General features: G+C 47.2%; 2 protein-coding genes across 2 annotated transcripts in view; both read right to left on the bottom strand.

Moving 5' to 3' along the window:
• Positions 1-400: 400 nt before the first annotated feature.
• LOC123035811 (melatonin receptor type 1A-like) lies at positions 401-11,042 on the bottom strand. The gene is made up of 2 exons (XM_044454427.1): positions 10,859-11,042; positions 401-1,276 (listed from the first exon to the last, which is right to left on the bottom strand). Exons 1-2 carry the CDS (start codon positions 11,040-11,042, stop codon positions 504-506), a joined length of 957 nt encoding a protein of 318 aa, XP_044310362.1. The 3' UTR covers positions 401-503.
• Positions 11,043-17,141: 6,099 nt separating this feature from the next.
• Positions 17,142-19,674, bottom strand: part of FAT2 (FAT atypical cadherin 2) — an 87,213-nt gene continuing 84,680 nt past the window's right edge. Inside the window, 1 exon segment of the mRNA XM_044454615.1 lies at positions 17,142-17,662. Coding sequence (XP_044310550.1) covers positions 17,142-17,662 — 521 coding nt within the window.

A 19,674-nucleotide genomic window follows, 5' to 3' on the forward strand; every position in this document is an offset into this window, starting at 1 on the left:
GCCCTAATGAGAAATGTATCCCAGCCATGGTCCCCAGAATTAATGTAATAAAACCCTTGTTGGGCCTATCAGACTTCTTCTCAAAAGCAGTCTCAAACTCGGTGGACACAAATACTGTAAGAGAACTTGAGTACACAAATACTGTAAACTGTAAGAGGCTGGAGAGCCGTTCGCAGAACAAACCCCTTGGCTTGCTAAGAACTACTTCATTCAGCAGCTACTGGTGTGATTTCAATGATGAGAGATATTGGGGGACGTGGGCAGCTGTAGAAGTCCGTGTTTGCTCCATCAACTATTCCCTAAAGTGCTACTCTCAAACTTCACTGTATTTAGAGGAGAGAAACCGTGGCAAGCCATCTAACACCTTGTTACTGGCAACTGCAATACAGACCTGTGTTCTCAGTTCGCTTCATGCAGTTTATAAAAGTACTCTGGTACAATTTATCCAGCTCTGTGTCATCAAATCCAAGGTTTTCATCCCATTTGGATCCAGTGGATTTCTCTTAGTCTGCTTGGCAAACTAGCTGGCACAGACTGAAAAGGATTCTCTTGTACTCCTTTCTGAAATTTTGATTCAGTGCTCCATAAACCACAGCATTCAAGCAGCTGTTAAAGTAGGCCATGAAGTAGCTGGTGGTAAAAAGCCATTCTGGGATGTCCAACGTTGGTTTCAGGGCCACCATGAAGCCAATGAAGTTTAGTGGTGCCCAACAGATAGCAAACAGTACAAATACCATAAACATGGTCAGGAAGTTCCAGAAGTCATGGGGCTTTATTTTGGGTTGGATGTCTGGCTTGACTCGCCGCCGGACCTGGAACACCAGTATCCAGATCCTCAGGTAACAGTAGCTGACAATGGTGATGGGCAGGAAGAAATGGACCACCACCACGACGATAGTGTAAAAGGGACTGACAGATTGGGCAAAAGTGCAAGAATACACCCGCGGATCGTACTTCAGGGAGTCCACAAAGAAGTTTGGCATGATTGACAGCAAGGTAAGGGCCCAAACGAGCCCCACATAATAAAGAGTGTTCTGGAGAGAGAAAAGCCTGTCATACTTTAGGCTGTGGCAAATGTAGCAGTAGCGGTTAATGGCGATGCCCGCAATGTTGAAGATGGAGCTCATGACGCTCATGCCCATTAGAAAGCCACTGACCTGGCAGTGGAGGTAGCCCATGGCCCACTCGCCATGGTAAATGGCTATCAGGGCGAGCGGGTAGGGGTATAAAGCCGCCAACAAGTCTGCAACCGCCAGGCTGACCACAAAGGCATTCCCTGGAATTTAAAAGTTAAACAATTACAGGCACAGGAACCATAATGCCTAATACCAGCAAGTAATACTTTGCGCACCCCCATCCTACTGGTGCTAGCATTCCATACAGCTCTATTTCTCACCTATGTCTCAAGCAACATATAAATGTTTCCAATCTCTAGGAGACCACCACCCTGCTGTCTCTGGGCACTTGCAAAAATAAAGGTGCAGGAGCCCTGACAATCTCTGTTGCATCCAACTATTCCTGGATTAGCGACTTCCTGTCCACACGTGCTCCACCTCTTGCTGCCCTCCCCTGAATTGTCCTGCCTGAAGATTGTTCTCCTGGAATAAATGCTTTCCACCAGTCATGGGCCCTTTTTGAATGTCCATATATCCCTTTGCACAATAGAACTGCCTTGAGGAGACAGGGTCCTTTACAGAGCACATACATATCAGCAAATGCAAATTTATGCATGTTTTTCTTTACCCGAGGGCCTGGGCCCCAGATATTTTTGGCATATAGCACCAGCCCCACTTCCCCTGTTCTTTCTTTACTAGAATCCCCAAGGCCCACCCATCACTCCAACTTGTGCGTTTCTATTCAAGTGTCCATACACAGAGCCAAGCAGGTAAGTCTTCAAGTCAGCGAGATCTAGTTCCTTTTGATTAGAACCCTGTGAACCCACCAAAAGAATCACAGTTTGAAATTTTAAAAAATTCTGAGGCCAGGAATGTTTTGCTGAGTACTCACAGCCCTTTCACACAGAAATCCCATTCCTGATTACTCCAAACTGTTTTCAAATGGGGGTCAGTAATCCTTGCACTCAGAGATATGCACTCAGGAAAGGGCAGGAGGGGAGTCTGACTTCCTGCACATCCATAATGGCACTGCCTCTGCACGGGAGGGGCGATGGAGGGGGCCTCGAACGTCCACAGGGGACTGCATGTGCGAGTTGCCTGTCCCTGTTGCTGCGGTGCCTCCAGAGAAAACAGCCAGTCTTGATGCACCTGGAGTGACTGGGTGGTGGGCGCATGGGAAGGCAACCAGGCCTTCGCAGTGAGAACGGTTCCATGCGAAACTGTGCTAGGATTATTATTTTCGAGAAAGTTGGTGGGTGGCGGTGGGGAACGGTTTTACATAACATGGAGTTAACTTACGGAATTCATTGCTAATAGTGTGGGAGTCTGAAAGACAGTATTATAGTGAAGGATTTTTTAAATGACTTTAGAAACATTTGGAAGCAAGGTGACATCAATGACTGTTAGCCAAGGTAACTGGACATACCATGTTCTTTGAAAGGGGTCACCAAACTCCTTATTGTCCCACTGTGGAAGCAAAGTCCAAATGAGGGGCTAATGTAGCACCATCTGATCTCTTGAACTCTGTCACTCCTCCTGGAGATGCAACTATATGGACTATATGGGCCTATTTCCCTGACCAAATATGGCCATTCTCTCCTCTCTTCCCTTCTGTTTCACATGGTTTTCAGCAGGGCACATAAAACCAACTCTCACTCAATAACTTTCTGTGCCAGTAAATTCTCATCACATTGAATCATGTCCCCTCTTGTTCTGGCCACTTGACCTCTATCCACAGGGGTTCAATAGGAAGGGGACTAAGCTTGTGTGTGAGTGGACAAGGAGGAAGTGAAAGGGCAATCTGGATTGTGGACTCCATGTAATGCTTCACTGGTGGCTATGAAATGCCATTTCTTTAACTGTGTCATAAGGCTTTTAATGGCAGGGACCCATCCATCCTCTCAATAGCTTTGAAGCTGGAATTTTGCAGGGACAGATGCCTGGGGCAGAATTCTTAAGAAGTTTGTAGCAGAGGATAGCTCCTCCCACATGGATCGGCTTCTGCTCCTGTGTGCCATGGCTTCCACATCACTAGAACAGTGCATTAGGTTAGGACTGGCAGTCACCAGCACTGCGGTAGAGCAGTACCTTGGCCATGTGGCGGGACTAGGTGAGGCTGATCTCCGTGACAAGTCAGTGAAGTTCTACAAACTAGGAAATGCCTAGCAGTACGAGAGTACCCATTATCCTGATGGAAGTACAAGAAAGTGTAAGGGCCCTACTTCATGGAATTATGGGAGCAGCGAGGAATTATGTATAATTAGTGGTCCAGGTAACAAGTGCGGATGATGATGATGATTCTTATTATTATTTGTTATGCACTGGCCTTTTTGGCTTGCAGTATTGAGTGTTGTGAGGGCTTGGCTTTAACTGGGCCCATCACATTCCACGCTGTGTCCTTATGGCATATAGAATAATTTAATTCTGCATGTCCCAGTAAGTGGGGAAATTATGCAGCTAGACTGGAGTTTTATCTAGCAGCAAATGCCGTCACAGAGCCAGAAAGGAAACGTGCAGCTTTGCTTAGCATTTGTGGAACACATACGTTTGACTTGGCCCAAGCCCTCTTGGCACCTGCTAAGCTTGCTGACATGACTTACGGGAATATTTTGTTTCGGGAGAACATTTTGCAGCACAGCCTTCTGAGATAGTACAACATAATGCTTTTTACAAGTGGAATCAGAGTTCAACAGAAAGTGTTTCTAGGTATATTGCTGAATTGCACCAGCTCGCACAGCCTGGCAATTTCTCACACTTGATGTTGCGCGATCATTTGACTTGTGGCTTGCATCACGAGAACCTACAGGGATGCTCATTCGCAAAGAAAAAGCTTATCTTTCAAGGTGCACAAGAGGAAGCTTTGGCTTCCGAAGCAACAGTTTTGAGTACAAGGGAAGTGCGGCTGGCAGGAAGTCCACTATGTTCTCAAATTCATAGGACTAGAAGCTCTGATTTGCAGGTGGCAGATGTTCACACGGTGTAGCATAACAGTCCCCAGTCAAAGTGGGACTAGTGGGAAATCAGAGATCCCTGCCAGTGCCAGTTATGCGGTGCAACAGTTGTGGAGGACATCATGAAAGGCATTTTTGTAAATTTAGAGATGGACAATGCTGTTTTTAGGAGCATACTGGGCTAAAGAAAAGCAAGACCTTTCCTGGAAAGCTGCAGAAATGAAGCCCCAGAAGTTCTGTACAACACAGTCTGTACAAGTGTCACATAATGAGGCAGAGGATATTGTTAATCATATTCAACCATGTGCACAAAAGAAATTAACAGTAACTGTTATGATCAAGGGAGTCATGTGCAATGAAAGTGGACTCTGGGTCAGGGTTCTCCATTCTTTTATCAGGGACTTACTGTCAGATGTTTCCACATATGGGCCCAGAGATTGTTCCTTTCCTTATCCAGATTCCTGATTATCAGGGTAATAAGATGAAGGTACAAAGTACGTGGGAGGTTGAAGTGCAGTACCATACATTTAGGGGGACTTTGCAACTACTGGCTGTTCATAGCCAGCATACCAGTCTGCTTGGATTGGACTGGTTTGGGCCTTTGTGGATTACACTCAGGGGTATCCATCATGTTAATATGCCATCTTCTGATGCTTTCGTTGCATTTAAGGTTGTATTTTCTGAAGGACCTGGACAATATAAAGGCCCACCTGTCTCACTGGCCCTTGATCCCACTGTGGTGCCTATTTGGATGAAACCTCACCATGTCCTATTTGTGCTCTGAGAAAAGATTGATGCTGAACTAGATCATCTGTTGGAACAAGACATATTACAGCCAGTGACATGTCCTACTTGGGAGATACCAATTGCCACACCAATGAAAGCCAATGGGGACATTCGTATTTGTGGTGACTATAATAAGTGCACCATAAACAAAGCCTTGTAGAAGCATCCATATCCAATCACAGTAGTGAGTCATCTTTTGGCTTCTCTGTCAGTGGGAAGAGTTTTTGCTAAATTGGACTTGGCACAAGCCTAATGACAGTTGTTGGTAGATGATACCATGGCTGATGCCCAAACCATTACTATTCATCGTGGAGCTTTCAGAGTAAAACAGCTTCAGTCTGGGGTTTGTGGGGCTCCTGGGATTTCCCAGGACCTGAAAGAGGACCTTCTTAAGGGAATCTCTGGTGTGGTACCAGATTTTGATGATGTCCTTATTGCTGATGCATCCACTGGGGAAATTGTAACATGGGTATGTGAAGTGTTGCATTGTTTTGCAGATGCTGGTTTTTGTGTTAAGTGTGAGAAATGTGTATTTGGTGTGCCTCAGATTGAGTTTTTGGGCTATTTTGTTGTTGCAGATGGTATTCATCCTGCTCCAGCTAAAGTTGAAACAATCCATGATGCCCAGTACCGCAGACTAAGCAGGAACGTCAAGCATTCTTGGGACTTTTGAATTTCTAACCTATGTTTTTGCAGCACAAAGCAACAGTAGCAGAGCCGTTGTATCTCTTTTGGATAAGAAGGCCAAGTAGCAGCGGATGGCTCAGCATGGTAGGGTTTTTCGTGATGTAAAAGAGGTTATCCTTTGACTGTGTTTTGGTTCATTATGATGAAAAAATCCATTGATCCTTACATGTTATGCTTCTCTATACAGTATTGGAGCTGTTTTAAGTCATCAACTTGTAGATCCTCATGTGGTCCCCTATTGCATTTTATTCTACAACAATGACTCCAATGGAAAGGAACAATGCAGAAACTGACGAAGAAGTCCAAACTGACAGAGTGAAAAATGTCCATGATCATGCTTATGGCCAGCCATTTATTATAGCTACTGATCATAAACTGTTGCTGGGATCGTTTGCCCCTAATTGTCAGTCACCACAGGTACTGTCACCATGTAAGCTCAGGTGGGCAATTTTTTTGAATGCTTATGATCATACCCAGTTGCATAGGCTGGGCAAGGGTACAGTCTGTGTCGAGTCATCTTCCTCTTCCATTGGCTGAGGAGGATCCTCTGTCCCCTTTGGAAGTCTTGATGTTACAGTCTTTATCAGAACCATCCGTTCAAGGGATTTATATTACAAGTATGTCAACTAAGGACCCAGTTCTTGCTTTTGTTCTTAATTGGGTTCGGAGAGGTGGCCACCAGGGAAGCTTGAGGAAAAATTTGCACCGCACATGATGAGACAACATGAATTATCAGTATGTAAAGTTTGTCTCCTCTGGGGAAATAGAGTTGCCATTCCCACAGTTTTGAGGCATTGTGTGTTAGAGATGTTCCTTGTTGGCCATCCTGCCATTGTGCAGGTGAAGGCTCTGACATGCAGTGGGTTAAGAGGTGCAATGAGGGCCAGGCCTCCAGGCTAGCACCACCAAATGCTCCAGTGCGTCTTTGGGAGTCCACAAAACCTCCATGTCATGGCTTCATTTCGAGTTTGCTACTCCAGTCCAAGTCCAGAGGTTCCTGATAGTGCCTGATTCATACTCCAAATGATTGGAAGTCATCCCTGTCTTAGCAATGGTGTCCCATGTTTTTGCATTGTGTCGACTTTTTGTAACGCATGGATTGCCAGTTGCTATTGTATCCAATAATGGCTCCTAGTTCACATCAGAGGATTTTCACACATTCCTTGCAGATGGTTTAATTCATTGCTTTGCTTCAGTGCCATTTCATCCAGTGATCAATGGGCAGGCCAAGAAAATGGTACGAACAACAAAGGAGGCTTTGAAATGAATTGTTGAGGGCAACTGGGATCGTAGCCTGGCAACTACTGGTTGATGCGACACATCGCACCATGCACTACCGCAGGCAGGAGTCCTGCTAAACTGTTAAGGAACAGGTGCCTGACAGTTCTTCTAGATCGCAAGCTCCCTGATCAAACTGAGAATCGATGAAAGGATGGGGTGGTGTGCAAAGGCCTGCCCATATATTTGCTCCAGATGACCCTGCTTATGTTGGGAATTATGGTTCTGGGTCAGCATGGATTCCTGTTACTGTGACACAAGCTACAGGGCCACTACCGTATTGGCCAGAGACATCAGATGGCCTTGTGTTGCAATGACACATGGACCAAATGAGGGGACATGTACTTGAGTCGTCTGTTCCCTCTGCAAGTGGGAGTGACACAGGAGTCAACAATACCCCAGCAGCAGGAATGGGTGAGACAACTTCTGCTCAGGAATCAGTACAGGAACATGTTGACATGGAGCCTGGGTTTAAAAGTGAGTTAACAGCCACAGAAACTGATGTTAGAGCAGAGATTACACCACCTGCAGTGCAGTTATGGTCATGCACAGTGTAACAGCATTGGACCAAGGTGTCCGAAGCCCTTTGGGGTGATGCATCAGCCCTTTTGGCTTGCCGTATTGAGAGCTTGGCCTTAATTGGACCAATCACATTCCATGTGTGTCCTTTGCCTTCCAGTTTTCTTCCTCGCCTGCATTCACTGCTGGACTGACAATGTTGTTTTATGGAATTACAATTAAACCTGTCGTTTTAATTCTTCATGGATGTCTTATCTTTTGGAGACATAACATTATCAACACCACTACCATTAGACTTCTTTTTTGTAATCTGTTCATGAAGCTTTTTGGCCAGACAACAGGGCAAATGCAGTAAAGAAATATTCCTATCTTCACTGAAATACAATAGAAAAAAACCCTTTCTTAGCCACACAGAGCACTGCAGGTCAAAGAGCCCATTGGAGTATTTGCCTCTGGCTGCACTGCTACATCTTCTCTGTGTTCAGGGCTCCCAGTCAAGCAAGGAAATCACTAGGCAAATACTGGTTCTATGTATGTGTTTCCTTTCCTGGACTAAAGCAAATAACTTCCAAGACCACATGGCAAATCCAGTGCAGAACTGGGACAGTAACCTCATCTCCAGGTGTTTGCCCAGTGGCCCTCCTTGGGCCTTTCCACTGAGGAATGAGACAGGAAATCACCCTTTCTCAGTGTGGGTCCTTAGTCAAACTTGCTGTACAAACTCAAGTGATTCACCTAAATCTGAATTCCCAAAATGAAGTATCAGCCCGAGCCCCTCCTTTCAAGCCACTGGCCCACCATGAGATGCAACAAGAAGAAGTGCTAATGCCTGGATCTCTGAAAAGCAATGCTGCAGATCATCAGCTGGGTGTAGCAGCTTTCCAAGGGATTTAAGCTTAATGTCATTAGTGGTAAAAGGCATGAAGATCCTATCCTTTAAAGGGTTGTTCAGCTGTGCATAGGTAACTTTGGAGCTCGTCCTTCAGTATGTTCTCAGTGACCTCTTGTCTACATAGCACTCATACAGTTTTTGGGTTTTGCTGGTTTGCGTTACAATACTAAATCATTTTCAGGCAGCCAAACTGGCAGCAATCTCCAAACAGGAGAGCAGCTGCTGTTGGTAGAAACTGCATATGGCAACTTTCTATAGACTGAAAGGCTGTTTGTTCTTAACACCTTCACCAGTCATGCACTTGCAAAAGCAAAGTAACCGAATGCAAAAAGATGCTGCAGACCCAGCTATATATCTTCAGGCTGAAAACAAATCTTCAAGTGAGTTTCTACTTGCTGGTAACATGTGATGAATTCAGCCCCCTTTGAGTTCCTGAACTGAAGTGTACTTGAGATTTTACTGCTCAAATGTTAAAATTGTGTACACACAAAAAGAACTGCCACTCTGAGTCAGCCACTCAGAATAGTTGCTAGCCCATTTTATGCAGTCTCTTTCAGCTACAGGGGTTGAGTGCTATGAACATCAGAAGAAGCTTAGAAGAAGCAATTACTGAGTAGTTCACCTATGTTGTTTAATTCCTTTTGGTGCTTGCATTGTGGTTTATGCACTGCAAGCAATGTGAAGCTGCACTAAAACACTAGTTTCTTCCCCCATCAGCATGCCATTCATTCTCAGCCTTGGAGATTCTCAGGGGCCACATCATGATCTTCGTTTTTCAAGATGCTGATTTTCAGGAAGCAGGTCATCTTTGCATTCAGAAAGGGAGGAGTCCTTTGAAGGGCATCCCAAGTCATAAGGGCCCTGATGGATCAGACAGCGTCGTTTCTGCAGTGTCCTGTCAGTCACCTCTGAGAAGGCCACAAGGAACACATGTGGACAATAGGCTCTCCAGCCAATGATATTCAGCTTAGTATCACTGGTGTTTACAATGCCTACTTCTTCTAAGGCAGGTGCTTACTCCCTGCACATCCTGCTTCCTTCCAAAATTGTGCAGGGTGTGTGTTTGCTGACACCACTGAAATGATTCTAGTAATGCCAGCAGTGGCAGCATTTGACTTCCAGTGGATTCGGCTCCTCTGCTCATAAACTGCCCGTCTCTTGTTTAAAGCAGCCAAAGAGTTTTGTGGTGCCTTAAAGACCTATGGCATAATAAGCTTTTGAGGGCTTAAGTCCATTTGGTGCATGAAGTGTTCTCCATTTGCAGAACAGGCAAAAAGAAAAAGTAAGCAGCAGTCCTGGAGGAAAATAGAGTGCAAATGATACAGATTGGGATCATTCTGTTAAAGCTTAAATGCATGTGTGTGCATTCAGAAACAGGATAAGTATACACTGAGCAATCAGAAAACACTGTTGATAATATATACATTAATTTTGTGACTGTCAAATTTGCTGCTGCTAGATGCATCGATAGAGAGCCTTCCCCATGTATGCCTCTTGAAAGCTGCCTATTTAGTGTTAATTGCCCTTGCTTGGAGCAGTTGTTATGATGTCCAAACCCAGACATGGTACATGGCTGGAATGGTCTGGAAACCAACCATCCCAGCTATCCACCCTCACTGGCTTGGCATGACACGATAACCCAGATGCATGACTGGCAAACGAAAATGGGCCGCTACTGTGTATTTTCCCTCCATGAACATGTGAACCAGGGGTGGGAGTTATAGATCAGGGGAAGGATTAAAGCTTTTCTGAAATGCAGTACTCTTCAACGCATCCCTATGGTATTTCTGAGCAGCAAGACAAAGCAAAAGGTGGGGATCCTAATTAATCATTTTGCTTCCTTTAAGTTCGGTAGTCCCTCATCCCAGAGGCCAATATTAAGCACCTCTTGGAAGAGCTGGCATGAAGAACAGGCATGGCTGGGCAACTGCCAAGGGCCTACACCCCAGCAGGGGCCAACTGAGATGATGCCTTGGGGTTACTCCTCCAAGTCATCACTGCAACCTGCTTGTTAACCTGCCTCTCACTCTCATCCTGACAGCAGTGGCGCTCACTGGCTGCCTGTCGGGATGGGAAAGAAGAGGAGGCACAACAGCAGCAGGTGACAGCAGTGGTGCAAATGGGCTTCCCATTCAGGGTGTCTTGCTCAAGCTCCTCCAGTGACACTGCCCTGCAGAATGGAGCCAGGGCCATGCCTATCCTCAACGGATCCCATGCAAGCCTCCTGCCCTTCAGCAAAAGGGGAGCACACAGAGTCCTAATCAAGCAGCAACAAAGAATGGTATGTCATCGTATTGGAAGAGTGGGAGGGCTTCGAACCATCTGCTATAGTGTGACTAGATCACCCCAGCAGACCCTGCTGAGCAGCAACATTTTTTAATTCACCTAACCCAATTTTCTGCTCCTGCTAGGTCTTGGCCTCAGAGGGTGGCATGAATGGGAAGCGGCAGCAACAGGAACCAAGGCAGAGTCTGCTCCCTTTCCAGGCACCTTAGAGAGATGGAAGACCAACCAAAGCATGGGCCCCAGTCCGTCAGGGCAGCATCTGAGGTCTCAAGAGCATGAGGGAACAAGAGGAGGGGTTGGTTCTGGAGGGAGACTGAGGTGGATGTCCTTTGGCCAGCCATTACCTGCTTTCCTCAGCTTCTTGTTCTTGTAGACGGACAGGATCACCAGAAGGTTCCCAAAGATGTCCACAGCAATGGTGATGATGAGCACCACAGCAAGGAGGGTCACCACCCACACGGGATAGAGGCCCTTCCCTGTTCCTAGATGAGAAGACCCGTTCTTTGGCGAAATCCCATCTTCTTCCATTCTCCTTCACTGCTGGGGGCGGCAACGCATTCAGCACCTCTCAGCAACGCAGGGCCAGGCACAGCCATGGACGGGCCCCATTCTCGCTTGCGCGGAAGGGGGACTCTCCTCTCTTCCCAGCTAGCGGAAAGAAAACCGTCCGTCTGCACTGGAAGCCCGACGAGCCTCACCCCCGGGAAAGGCGGTCTGGGGGTTTCAGGACCGGGCCCGCCAAACGACTCGCGAAGCCCTGAAGGAACAGGCGCAAGCGCAGCGCCTCGCCGCTGGAGTTTGCCGGCAAGTTGCTCGCCGCAGGCAGGAGCACGTGGCCCGGAGCGCTCCTCCTGCCGCACCTGGGCGCCGTGCTCAGTCCTTCCCGCGAGGAGGCCGAGTGGCGTCCGCTGCGCGGCGACTGCAGGCTGATCGCGAGGGCGCTGAAGAGGAGGGCGCGGAAAGGGTCGCCCTCCCGGCCGCGCCAGAGCCGAGGGAGAATTGCTCGCGGCTTCTCTGGATCGCCGCTCGAGCGCTCGCCCGCGTTGCTCTGCGCTGCCGCGCTCGGCCGCTCCGGGCGTTTTCCCTGCGGGAGCAGCGAGGTGGGCACGCTGCTACCGGGGCGCGTTCGCCTGGCCGTGGAGGGCGCTTCCCTCCGGCCCCGGCCCGGGACACCGCTCACGGGCTTTCAGCTTCTCCGCAGCAGCAGCCGCAGCAGCAGCGCAGCAGCAGCGCGCCCTCCGGCCGTGTGGGGACGACTTGCCCGCCCTTTCCGCAAAGGCGCCTACGGAGGAGAGGCGGCCAGCGCGTCTCCGCTCCTTTCATTCCCGCGCCGTTCGCTCGCCCCTCTCTCGCCTCTGACGCCGCTTGCCTTCATCAGCACGATCGCCCCGCTTTTTGGCTTTGCCGGATGGGCAGGTTGGAGGCGTGGATCGTTGTCCGACGGGATGATTGGAGAGTTTCCCTTTGGAGATCTTGGGGGAAGGGGTGGCGGCGGAGGTAAGGGCAAGGCAAAGTTTGCTATGCACGTTGGGGAGAGCTCCCCCCCTTCCTCTTTGCCCTATCACCGATTGCTTTTCCGGTCGTCCAGAGGCGCCTGCCTTCACCGGCTCTCTGACCCAAAGGGTTAACGGGGAGGTCTGCATGTGTGTATAGCGGGGAGGAACTCCCGTCCTTTGGCCCTGAAAGTCTGCGACGGTCGAGACGCCGCCTCTTTCCACAGTTCTGCAGCCCCTGTCCCCTCACTTGTTGCTGCGGCTGGCTCGGAGGGTCCAGCTATTAACTCCCTTCATCCTGCGGAGGTGTGGGAAAGAGAGGGCTGCGAAGTCGTTCTGGCACTTCGAATTAATGCAGCGTCTTAGTACGTGTTGTCATAACTGGTGCTACTGTGTGTGTGTGTGTGTGTGTGTGTGTGTGTGTGTGTGTGTGTGTGTTGTAAAGGTGTCACACAGGTGCATGGTAGAGAGTCATTTCAGCTTTTTTGCTACTTGCCATAAAACCAAAGCACAGTTTGTTGCCACTTTTAGATTGCCTGCAGATCAGGAAAAACCCTGTCAACACTTGATTAAGAAAGGGAAGGATTTATCCAATCCAGGTAATCTGCTGGAGACCCCGACTCTTTTCTTTCAACCCCTACCCCGATTTCCTTCTGTGCCTCAGTAAATGTTAGTAGGTGCGGTTTTTCCTTTACATCACTGGAGGACTAATTTTGTCAAAAGAGAAGTACAATTTCAAGCTTCACCACACATTCCCAAATAATTTATTCTACAGTAGAGGCAAAGGCTTCAAATGGTCTTTTTGCAAAAATAAGTCTTACCTGATTGTTAAAAATGATCCCTTAGAAATAAATCTAACTCCAAGTGTCTGACTTCCAAAATAAAATGATAATCCCAACACGGGAACATCTTTCTAAATTCCTAAATTTGAATGGAATTTATTTCCAAATATAAGTGTACCCCAAGCTCTCAGTAGTTAGAAAGTCCTAAGGCAATTCTGTGGCTGTACTTTACAGTGGCCTTTACTGTTCCTGTGATTAGGCATGCATAGGATGGACTTGAGCTTTAAATGCAATTAAAGTTACTGATTTTAATTTGGGGTTCAGTTCTGGGTGCTGATTATTACCTTTAAAGCCCTGCCAGTTAAGGCCAGGTCACTAAAAGGATGGCGTCCTCTTGTTTGAAGTTGCCTGTGACCGAGCTGGAGAGCTGTTTGGGGCATCCCATCTGCAACTGGGGCAAGCTGAGAAAGATGATGTTAGCATGCTTTCTGTGGGACACATGCCCAGGTTGTGGGCCTCCCCTTTTGATGAGATCCTTCTGGTCTTCTTTGTGGGTTGATTCCAGATTTAAATGTAGGGTTATTCCATAAACTGTTGTCACCGAGAGGAAGTGAATAAGCGAGTGACTCTTGCTTCTTTGCATCTAGCTTTCTAAACTGTGCAGGAATGCCCTATTTCTGGGTTGCTTTCATGATGTGCAAATTGGACATCTGGATTAATTAGGGGGTTAAACATCCTAGAGTTTTGTTCCCTGGCTGTGGTCTGCCTGTGCACCTTTCTTTGCCTTTCTCCTTAATTTGTAAATGGATATTAAAAAGTTTCATAAGTGTGTATACATGAACTAAACTTGCAGTGCTCCACAAATTTGCTGCTCTACAGCTGTTGGAATCCAAAAGGTATTGGCCCAATAGATGTTGGACTCTGATTCCCATTAGCTGCAGCTGTGTGGCCAATGGTCAGGGCTGATGGGATCACTGGGATCATGAGACACTTGGAAGGTCCCAATTTCCCTGCCTTGAATAAGGGCAAAAACATTATACATTATCATTTCCCTTTATTTCAGATCATCTTCAATGAAGCCAATTATGTGGCAGTGTAAGGATGACCAGACCACAAATCAGGATTTCTGCTGCAACTGTGGATGGGAATAATAGTAGAGGAGGACTTTCCTACACACACAACTGGGAGGAGATGCGGGATTCCTTTGGCTTGACCTCATTTCTATAATGTTCAACCACAGGGGACAACTTTCATAACTGTGAATGCCTGTGGAGATTGCTTGAGGACTTTCTATATAAAATTCTTCCCATCCTCCATCAATAGGACAGCCATTCAATTCAGTAAAGTTAGAGAAGGTTGCTGGATTTATTGCAGTCAGAAGGGTTCCTCCTTGAAAGAGAAAGACCAAATTGTTTTCCTAAGTGTGTCAACCCATAGACAGGGGTGAAATAGCAACCCGTTGCAGCCCATTTCAGCGGCCAGCTCTTTGATGGAACAAACCTGTTGTGTAAAACACATTTGCAGCCCACCAGGATATGAAGCAAAAAACAGGTGTGAGGTGTTACTTCCAACAACTGTGATTTTCTTCGACAAAGCCATTCCCTTAAAAAGGACCCTCTCGCCTTCAGTCTAGCACTCAGCATCCTCATGCCAGTTTGTGTCTGACTCATCCAGGTTTGGCACCAGTTCAGCATCATTTCTGACCCTTCTTCCCTCCATTGTCTCTTGAGGAGGGGGAAAAAAACCATTTGGAAGAATCCCTGGAGAGATTTCCAGCACTGGACAGCTCTGCCAGATTATAGCATTCCTGTCCCTCAGCCTCATTGTTCTCGGTTTTTGCTCCAAGCCAGGGGCGACCCAAAGATCCCAAGATGAAGGTGAAGGTTGCGCCCCCTCAGTTCCTTGTGCAGAAGCTGACTGGACTGGCAGCTGAATCTGTCGTCAACATGGCTAGTGGCACAGCATCCTGTAGCAGTCGGAAAGACAGCAGGGCAGGCCTTTTGGCCCACTGTTCACCTCAGACTCCTTGCCACTGCCTCCCAGCTTCTGCTGCCTGACGTGAATGACAGGGCTGGCCCATGTAGGGGGCATGGGGAGCACAAAACTGCACGAAAGCGATTTGACTGATTTTGGGGTTCTTACATAAAATGTAATCCACTTTAACTGGATTGTCAGTAATGCCAGCCAGAAGATGTTGACATGCTAATGTCTGAAATGTGGCATGTAAGTGTTGCATTTCCTTGTTGTATATGCATGGCAGTAAAAATGCATTATGCGTAACACATTTGAGGAAGCACCCATATGCAAGGATTACTTCCAGGTTGGAAAAATGGTAACATGGAAAACATGAGATACCCTGAAACATGAGATTTAGTCTTCATAGGACTAGAGGAGGTGGAAATGTTTGTAGCCATAGGAAGGTTGCTCACTTATTGCTACATAATAGAAAAGCTACTCACATTCTTGTGTGGTATCTGATGCGGCATTGTGGCCTGAAATCAGTGATGCAGCCACCAGCTGGCTTCCTAAGCTATGGCACAGTATAATAGAGTAGCTGTGCCAATACAAATGATCCAGGTGCGCCAGTAGGCTGGATTCATCTGTTGATGTAAAGCAGGCAAGGAGGCACTCAGATCTGGTCCCATCCGATTTTATGTCTGATGAATTCCCCATAATTACAGGCCAGTCAGGACCATTGCCTGTATGATGAGCCAAATCTCAAGTCAAGGGTGCTGACTGACCTTTAATGCTGTTTGAAGGCTAAGCAAAACATCACCATTACCTCCCCTTCTCTGTTGTGTGCTGGTTATCAAAAAGCCCGTATTCAATCACAAATAAAACATTAAAAAAGTATCTTTTATTGCTTTTGATAGACAAATGTCCATAATAAACTCTCACAGAGAAATGTTCATATAACTAAGGTCGTATAGTGCAGGCCAGCCTTGTATTAAATAATCTGCTCCATCCCATTTTGGCTCTATTTTCCAAGGGTTTGTCCACAAACAAAATCTCTCATACACAATCTCACATGCACAACCTTGCACAAATGTATGCATAAGACCTGTAGTTAAGATGCTGTGACAGGGATGATGTAGGCAGAGTCAGCACGTTCTAATTTCTCATTATTTCCTAGAGCAGGCATAGGGAGGTGCTTCTTAACTATGGTGACTGATTAATTATGGGAATTGCAGAAAGATTGCTTGGGTCTATCAACCACGATGTGCGAGTGCCTTGATTTGATTAGTATGTTGTTCTGAATAGAAAAGATGCCTCTTACAGGAAATGGTCAGTGCATGTGGCATACAGTAGCACCCTGCTTTCATACGCTTCCATGTTCTACCTTTCACATGCTTTACGGTCAGTTGCCATCCACTGTTAGAGACCTGCTACCGTCTGTGGCATAAGAAGAGGCAGCATTTTCTGCTTAGCATCTCTTTCCCCCCATTACCTTTGCTTAGGTACTGTTTCCTGACTGTCAGAGCAGTATGGCAGTGCAACCCATTACCTAGGAAGGTTGTGGGCTCTCCTACACTTAGAGGCATTCAATATACAGCTGGGAGAACATGAATGGGACGGTGCAAGTCAGTGCCCTGCACTAGCAGGCAGCTGGACCTGATGGCCTTCTGGCCCCTTCCAACTCTATTCGGCGATTCATTCTAATACCGGGAAGTAGACAAGCCCATGAACACAAGCGAGGCTAGAATGGCCCTCTGTATAACAAGTGTGAGGACACAGAACTGCAAGGCAGCCTGTCCTCAACCTCCCTGCACAGCTCTTTTTGGGGTGCTTTTGCTCCAAGGAAAACTGCCGATTCTAAACCAAAGGCACACCTTCTGACCGCTGCTCTGCAATGCTTTTATTTCCCCGTATTTCTCAGGAAATAACCCACACAACGCTAATTTCTGCTGTCTTGGCAACTGACTGCCACAAAGGTCTGCTTGTTCCCTCTTCACAAGTCCTATTTTTTGTGAGGCCTCTTGGCCAGACACATTCATGCAAGGGATGGGGAGTGGGCGCTGCAGTTCTCTGTCCACATGTAAAGGAATCACTTATTCCTGAGAAGGCGTTGCTGTCACCACTCAGTGGGATTTCCTTTATGTGTTTAGCTATGCAGTTCTCTGTAGTTCTCCAAGGCAACAAGGCCCATGTGGAATCCAACCCCAGCAGAGGTGGGTGACCAGGGCCGTAGGCAGAAACACCAGTAACTACATGTGGAGATGTCACAGTTAAGAATGCAACGAAGTTGTACATTCCAGGAAAGGAATACTCCAAGAAGAGTTCCTCTCCTTCCAAGACTTCATGCCAGATGCAATCTGATATGCAGCACGCTGCATTTCAACCAAGCACCCCTGCTAGAACATCACCTCTTCACAGCTCCCATAGTCACTCTCCACCATGTCGGAGCCCTCATAGTGAGGAGGCGGGTCTGCCTGAGTCCTGGCAGTGGAGGCAGGCCTCACCTCGCAGTCTGCATAGGAGGGCTGGGCCACGCTGAGTCGCATGCTCACCCTCTTGAACCCACTGTCGGCATGGTAAGGGAGCCCCTCATTTTCTACCAGCTGGGAAGGGTAGTAGCTAATGGCAGTGTATTCGTTTTGACACTGGGAAGCAGGCAGCTCAGCAGGACCAGGGGGCAAAAAGTCTTCCAGATTCTGGTTGCTGTAGCGGGCTGGGATTGGGGCCCGCTTGTTGCTTTGGTCGAGCGGGAAAGGAAAGCCACCGTAAAGGCCAGTCGAACTGGAGTCCACAGACGGAGGAGATGGATGGCACGGCGAAGGAGGGCGGGGGCCTTCGATAACTTCATACTGGTGGTACTCTTGGATATCTGGTGGCTGGTATCTCGGTGGCCAGTAGGTCATTTCTCCTGGGTACACTGAAATAACATCAGAAGCAGATTAATATTTCTCAGTGAAAGTGCAATTGGAATGCTGTATCTGCTATTTTTCTGTGTTTATGAAATATTGTTACCCCCTGAGAGCGATTGCCTCCAAAAAGGTGATGCATAGATTTATTTGATTTCTAACCCACCCCATTAGCCGCATGGCTCCCCTTAAGCTGCTGCCCTTGGCACACTTACTAGGGAATAAGTTCCACTGAACTCGGCTGGGCTAATTTCTGAGTAGACTTACCTAGGACTGCCTACTCTAAGGCAATGGATCCATCCACCCCATAGCTGAATCTGGGCATCAAATCCCCTTGGAATTAATTAGCATCACATGAGGACAACCTGGCAAGCCTCTCCGGAGCATTGGGTCCTCAGGGGCAAGAGCTGCCCTCCGTGCACTGGGAATGGGAGATGGAGGCCTGCTGCAGGACACCTGCTTCACTCAGGCAGGGTCCAAGGACAGTGCAGACCCCCAGCTGAATGGGGTTCCAAATGGAGCGCAAGTACAGCAGGATGCCCACCGCAATCCTTCACCTTCCAGCATGGGAAGGGGCCTGGTGGGGCGGGGGGCAGGACAGGGAGCCCTTCTCATGCCATGCCAGTCATGCCTGAACAGGAGGAATGTGTTCTAATAAACAGATACATAAATGATGTGATGCACGTGACATATTCCAGACCACAATCAGTGACCAGTAATCACATGTGTAGTTTATGAATTCTATTTTAAGAAAATAATAAACAGGTTTTTAAAATGAAGGGAAGTCTGTGGTTGTAAGTTACCCATTCCAGCTGTTAGGGATGTGAAGTATATTAAAAGAGGGCCTATTTTGAAAAGTTGTGTCCAAATTTTGGGCTCCTAAGGAAAGGCCCAAAGATCCAAAATGCATAATATCAAGGCTAAGATTGTTTGTACGGTCCTGGTACCACTGACAGATCTTGCAAGGTCCCAGTTGTCGGACAGCAAAGGGTGGGCATGGTGTGCCCAATCTGTGTTGAAAATAAGGGACAGAAAGCAACTGAGGATGCTATCCAGAAATTGGAGGGTTCCTTTGACACTGGTGAAACTGGAAGACCTCTGAAAAGATGTAAGGGGCTCCTATTCACCATAATGGCTAGATCCAGGTCCCTTCATATGAGGGAAAACGATGCTGGAAGGCCATTTTCGGTCAAGATCACTGTGCTGGCTGTTGAGCGGAACCTCGAGAGCAGGAGGATTAAGGCGGTAACAGGCCAGTTCACATGATCAGACTGTGGTGCTGGCGGCCAGCCATTTGGCATAGCTAAATAGTGCTCACACAGCCCTAACACAGGTCACGTGGTGATCGTGTGAACCTGGCCGATGCTGATGGATGAACTGAAACATGATATCAATACGAAGGATGAAATGAAACAACTCATGATATTTATTAATGCCACTTGACGGGTTGTTCACACACAGCCTCTCAGTCTGTTCCTCACAGGTTTTGACTCACTTTATAATCAGTATTGTAGCACACACTAACTCATCACTGAAGCTGATGCTTTGTGCTTAAACCTGGTTTTTGAAAATCTGATTGTTTATATATGCATTCTTTTGACATTTATGAACTGGAAGAGGGATTGCTGGCTGTTTGTTGTGGTTTGGATTAATACCTTCTGTCTTTAATTGGATGGTTGTAAGATGCTAGGCGATTAATGCAGGAGTGCAGAGAACCATAATCCATGAAGGATGTATGAGAAATCTCCATGACACGCCTCCCTTCTGCATCTGTTGTTTCATACAGGCATGGCGGTCAGCTCTCTCTTACCATCCAGGTTAATTCTAGCTCAGGAAATCCCTGTCATGCCTGGGCGATGATAACTCGCTCATCCTGAAGAACCTGCTAGTGCCAAAGTTATTATTTTAGGGCTGTAATGCTGTTCTCCGGAATACTGAACAGTTCAGAAGCTGCATGATGCGGGATTTGAGACATCACTGCACAAAGTTTTCCGTTTGAATAACAGTCAGTAGGGGATGGCAT

This window comes from Varanus komodoensis, unplaced genomic scaffold (genome assembly GCF_004798865.1).
Source record: "Varanus komodoensis strain SLA01 unplaced genomic scaffold, ASM479886v1 scaffold7_3, whole genome shotgun sequence".
NCBI classification, from domain to species: domain Eukaryota; kingdom Metazoa; phylum Chordata; class Lepidosauria; order Squamata; family Varanidae; genus Varanus; species Varanus komodoensis.

Coding starts and splice junctions, on each gene's coding strand:
- LOC123035811 (XM_044454427.1), bottom strand. CDS start 11,042: ATGGAAGAAGATGGGATTTCGCCAAAGAACGGGTCTTCTCATCTAGGA. Junction 1,277..10,858: donor CAAGAAGCTGAGGAAAGCAG/GTAATGGCTGGC, acceptor TTTAAATTCCAG/GGAATGCCTTTGTGGTCAGC.